This window comes from Corvus brachyrhynchos, unplaced genomic scaffold (genome assembly GCF_000691975.1).
Source record: "Corvus brachyrhynchos isolate BGI_N302 unplaced genomic scaffold, ASM69197v1 scaffold61, whole genome shotgun sequence".
In the NCBI taxonomy this organism is placed as follows: Eukaryota; Metazoa; Chordata; class Aves; order Passeriformes; family Corvidae; genus Corvus; species Corvus brachyrhynchos.
Genome location: NW_008236478.1, coordinates 6,666,021 through 6,671,288, shown reverse-complemented (window position 1 = coordinate 6,671,288; position 5,268 = coordinate 6,666,021). Strand labels below are relative to the sequence as shown.

Below are 5,268 nucleotides of genomic sequence, written 5' to 3'. Positions count from 1 at the left end.
AACAGTTACTTCTCTGCATTTCTGAGTCCTGAGGCCATGTGGGTATCATCAGCCTACGCCCCAGACTGCAGCCTCTTTACATCTGGGTCTGAGCGCAGCCATGATCCCAGGAGGTCCTGACAAGCCCCTGCAGATTCTGCTTCCAGAGAGGGCTGAACTCCAGCTTGGACTTATTTTTCTCATTAACTGTTCTGATGCAGACTTACTTTTTTCTTCTGCTGGGTATTTCCTAATGGAAGCAGTGACTGAAGGCATTGTTTTCTGGGATAATGAAGAAAAACCACAAGCTTCAGCTAGCACTTACGGGATCAACAACACAGACTGATGCTTTCCCTGATGTCTGCTTATGCTCCTGCAGCTGTTGCTGTTTGTTGTAGTTCTTGTTCTTCACCATCCACAAGCCCCTGCTGGGCACTCACCTCCCTTATCCTGGTCTCAGCAAGCCCTCAGCCACCTCTCTAGGAAAAAAACCCTGTGCATGCTAAGATGGTTTGGCAAAGCTGGGTGCAGCTCCCAGCTTTAGAAGAGCAAGTTGTTATTGAGGATACCAGTGGTATTTGGGTTATGGGGAACCTAAGCACAGCATGGATAAGGAGGGGGACCCTGAGGGTTAAGACTGGCCTGTCCTTGTGGTGGGACTGGCTCACAGGGTGGGACTGCCTTGACCTGTCTCCTGAGCCAGTGGTTGGCAGAAATGCTGTAGTCTGCTAATGATTATTTCCAACACGTTTCTTGGCTCAGCTCCTGCATGACGCAGTGACCAGAGCTCCCATCCAGCTCTCACTCTGCACCCTGCCAGGGAATGTCCTCACACAGTGTGGCTGTGCTCACCTTCTGAAACAACTTATCATCAGGGGTAGGTGTGTTGACTGTGCGCCGGTGGGTCCTGGACCCCCGATCATTTGCCACCACTGCTCCACCGTGCAGATTGGCCGAGAGCACAAAGTTGTAGCTGCTGATCCACTGGATCACAGCCAATGTCTCTGGCTCCACCTGTAAGGAGAAGAGAGCAGGAGACAGGGAGAAGAGCTCAGTCACCTGTGTGCCAGCTGCTGCTCCATGCCAGGCTGTGGTGTGTCAGGCCCTATCCTGCAAAGTGTCTGCTGCAGCTCTTGCAGCTTCCTTTGTTCTCCACCGACTGCTCTGATACACAAAGCAGGCTCCTCCTGTGCATACCTTGCTGCAGGCTCCCCCAGCACAACCCCAAAACTTGAGGCACAGATGTTAGCCAGCATATGCCACCTCCTCTGCCCTGTGCATTGCAACCTGCTTCCCCAAGCCAGCTGTGATATCAGCCTCTCCTGGCAGAGGTGCAAGCTGTGATATGGGACCAGAACTGCATCACTGCTCTGCAGGCAGAAGGCTCAGAGAAGGAGACAAGAACTGTGCAAGCCAAAGGACGGTGTATTTGCTTGCGTGCTGAGACACACTAAGAGGATGCTGTAACCCTCATGGCAGCCCAGACTGGTACCTGGCTCTTCCAGTTGTCAGGCAGTGGGATGTGGTGATTTGGCCCGCTGATTTCCCTGCTGTAGTACATGAGTGTGTTGAGGTCAGGGAAGTTGCGGTTCAAGTCCACTCCATTGGCATTGTTCCTCCCTGTCAAGTACCCATTGCTGTCTGGGCCCTGCGGGGCAAAGGTGTATCACGGGTGAGTACAGGGTGGGTGCAGTCGGGCTGGGTGTCAGAGAAGTAGAGACTGGCCACTGTAACAGCACTTCAGTGCCTTTGAGTCACAACGTGTTATTGCTGGCAGGACAATAAAGAGTATTGGTACTGACAGGGAAAATCAATAACAATATCTTCATTTTCCAGGGTGATAGAGTAAGCCACAAGACAAATAAAAAATTTGCTTTAGCTGAAAGAGCCACATATATCTCCCTGAACTCTAGCAGCACAAAGAAATGGGTTATTATTTGGGGGGAGGACTAGGGGGCTTATTTCTCCCCCATCTCTCATGTCCCTGCCTGCTTATGACAGTGGCATTCAACTGTCACTTTCCTGGTCTAGGGCAGGGGATTTGCAGTGACCCTCCTGTGACAAATAACTTCTAAGGAGGGTAAGACAGGTATAGGAAGTCTCCTCCATCAGCTGCCAAGGTCACCTGTGGCAGGACGCACAGCAGGAGCCCTTGGAAGGGAGGTGAGAAGCAGCGACACCAGTTGAAGGGGACAAATTTGGCAGGGCATGAAGAGCAAGGATTCCGCCTCCTCCTAGCTGCAATGAGGAGGATCCCAAAGGGATTTTAAGGGCTTTCTGCCCCTACCCATCTGGGGGAGGCGATCACTGCCTGGTACCTGCTTGGCAGCCACTTCGTACCCGTCGGGATTCATGGAGGGCATGATGTGGATGCGCGTGTCATGGATGAGGCGCGTGATCCGCTCGTTGCCCCGGCGGTACTCCTCGCACAGGAACTCAGAGAGCTGCAGCAGCAGCTCACGGCCCAGCACCTCGTTCCCATGCATGTTCCCAACATACTTGAACTCTGGCTCCACTGGAGAGAGCAAGAGAGTGACACTGTCAGCCAGGGCCGGGACAGGGGGAAGGAGCAAATTCCTACCACAGGGAACCCCAGCCAAGTCCAAGGGACACCCAATAAATGGTATAAAATGACCCTTTCCCTTGAAAAATGCAAACCTCAGTGAGGGAGAGTGGTACAGTTCTCATATGGGCTCCGCTCCATTTTGCCACAGCACCCTGGAAGCAGCTCAGACTCTCCTCCAGGTTGCTTTGGGCCTTTGGAGCACACAAGAGGAGTATTTGCAGGGGGTTTGGTCTTGGGTTGGTGAAAGGCAGCACAAAAGGACCAGGGAGCACTGGCAGGATTGCCCCAGGCTTCCAGGGCCTCACAGCTCTGTGGTGGGTGGCAGTGGAGGGGACAGGCCTTTTCTCCCAGCTCTGCTCTTCTACATTTGCTCTCAGTGCCTCTCACCAGCATGGCACATTCCTGGCTCTGCACCTCTCCTTCCCCTTTACCTGCCTCCAAGGTCAAGGTTAAAGCCCTCCACACCCTCAAGGGAAAAGAGCCTGGAGAAACCCTCAGCAGCTGAGCTGAATATGGATCAAACTGTCCCTCAGGCAGCTCCAGTATGACCAAAAAGGTCTCTTACCACTGACTTTTCTAAAATAAGGTCTCAAAATACATACTTGGAGACCACAGGCAGACAGTGCCTGGAACAGGACTTGCTGCTTTGCTGAAGGAGAGGCAGGACACATGAGGGACAGGTTGCACTTTCCCAGAGGGCCTTTTAAAGCAGTTACTTGTGGGAAAATAAAATGTCACATTGCAGGCTGGAGCCAGCATTGGTAGAACGGAAGACAACAGGGGAATTCAGTTAAAAAGGGAGCCTGACTGTCACATGAAAGAGTCAGGAAAAAAAGGGGGTTGTTACAAATGTTGGCTTGCCAGATCTGGAGACTCCCATTGCGCTGCGAGCTTTCTGGCCACCAGCAGGGATCAGGGGATCAGACTCGCAGTGGCAGCATGCAGCCCTGCTGCCAGGTATGATGTCCATCAGGATCCCTGGGGTAAAAGGCATCACATTCCAGATTGTGAGCTGCTGCTTGCAAAAGCCCCTGTGCCCTTGCTGCATTAAAAAAAAAAAAAAAAAAAAAATCTCTAATTTTAGCTAAAGATTTTGCTTTTCCATGTCTTTTGATTGCTGTGTCTCGGTTCAAGACACCAGAGGTGGGTAACATATTTTGATTTTGTTAGATTTCAGGGAGATGAGAACTGATTTAGTTAGATAATTCAGTTATTAAAAACACAGAAAAATCCTGGGCATTTGTGCAGCCTTTAAAAAAAATAAGGCTTCAGCAGGGATTCTTTGCTTTGTTCGAGTCTGCAGCAGGATTTGTCAGCCTTTTTCAGTATGCAAACTCCTAAACTTTATGTACATGGCCACACAAGCTCTAATTACTGCATGTAAGCCCATTTGAGCTTGCTTTTCAGAGTTACTTTTCATGTCCTTCAGGGAAATCCAGAGTTTCCCAAATTCTTTGTGCTACAAGCTGAAAGTGCCAGCCTGACAGTGGCCCATGCTACAAGCAGGGCCACAGGTCCATGCTGCCAGCCTGGGGCAGGGGAGATTTGAGCCATCTCCTACAGCCTTTCCAGCTGCTTTCATGTGGTTCTGCAAGTCTAAAATCTGATGGTGCACTGCCAGTGCCCTTTGCTCACTCCATGCTTTGAATCAGCCCTTGATGCACTGGGGAGGTGCCCCACATGCCCTCAGAACCATGCAGGTTTCCCTGTGCTGAATAGGGCTGTCACAGAGGTAGTCAAGGTGGGAAGCCTCCCATCCCACCTCCTGGCATCCCTGAAAATGATACTCTGGGCCACAAGAGCGGAACAGTATGCCCCCAGTGCAGTGCTGCCAGGCATGGGGTGGTGCTGTGGGGTTTGTGGGGGTGCTCCACTGAGGGGGGCACGGGTTCTGCTCACCCCTGCAGCCCTGCTGGCAGTTTTCCATGTGACTAGGCTGCCTGCGCGTGTCAGCCCCTGCGTTTAGCCACATCAGCCAGGATTTGAAAAGGCAAAAGATCCTGCAGAAAGTAGGGAGAGCTCTGTCCTTATCTGCAGCTCAGGGACACAAGGCAGGGATGTGAGGGAGCCTTGTGTGCAGCCCCCCAGCCTGGAGAGGCAGCTGTTCTCCTCAGCACCCCCGGGTCTCCTGGCTGCCTGCAAGGTCTGGCTCGGCAGCATCTCCAGGCTGCACAGGCAGCAGCTCTAGGGGCCACTGCTGCCAATGTTCCACAGGGCCACGTGGCAGCAGGTGGAGATCCCTGAGATCAGCCTGTCACTGGGTCTGCACAGCCCTCGGGGCTGGGAGGGCTGTAGAAGCCCAGCGCCCTCTCTGCCGGGGTCCCTGCTTGCTGTCCTCCTGGCTTTGCCGTCTGGGGGAGGAGCGGCCGAACACTTTCTCTCTTGTCACTACCCAGCAGCACAGGGCAGAGGGTGGGTGCTGCCTCTCCTTGCCTGAACAACACTGTTTTGGCAGGGAGAGGGTGGTAGTGCAGGTGGGGTGCTGGGATGGACTCGCCTGCGTTCTCGCATCAGCTTGAGTGGAAAATTCAGAGCTCCGTCCAAAGTACGCGCCTGGGCCACGCTGCAGCTCAGGCAGGCACAGTGCATGGCACGGTGCATGTGTGCGGGCTGGGCGTGCGCGTCCCTGGGCTGGCTGCGGGGTCCGTGCCGGAGACCGCGCTGCCTGGCACCTGGGCATTGCCAGGAGTCTTGCCTGGAAAGAGACATGCCCCCACCCAGTG

General features: G+C 53.5%; 1 protein-coding gene across 1 annotated transcript in view; it reads right to left on the bottom strand.

Moving 5' to 3' along the window:
• CPN1 (carboxypeptidase N subunit 1) overlaps nucleotides 1-2,663 on the bottom strand; it is a gene marked incomplete at its 5' end in the record, with an annotated part of 8,461 nt that extends 5,798 nt beyond the window's left edge. Inside the window, 3 exons of the mRNA XM_008643819.2 lie at nucleotides 832-993; nucleotides 1,472-1,627; nucleotides 2,298-2,663. Coding sequence (XP_008642041.2) covers nucleotides 832-993; nucleotides 1,472-1,627; nucleotides 2,298-2,663 — 684 coding nt within the window. The remainder of the gene's footprint in view (nucleotides 1-831; nucleotides 994-1,471; nucleotides 1,628-2,297) is intronic.
• Nucleotides 2,664-5,268: the final 2,605 nt, after the last annotated feature.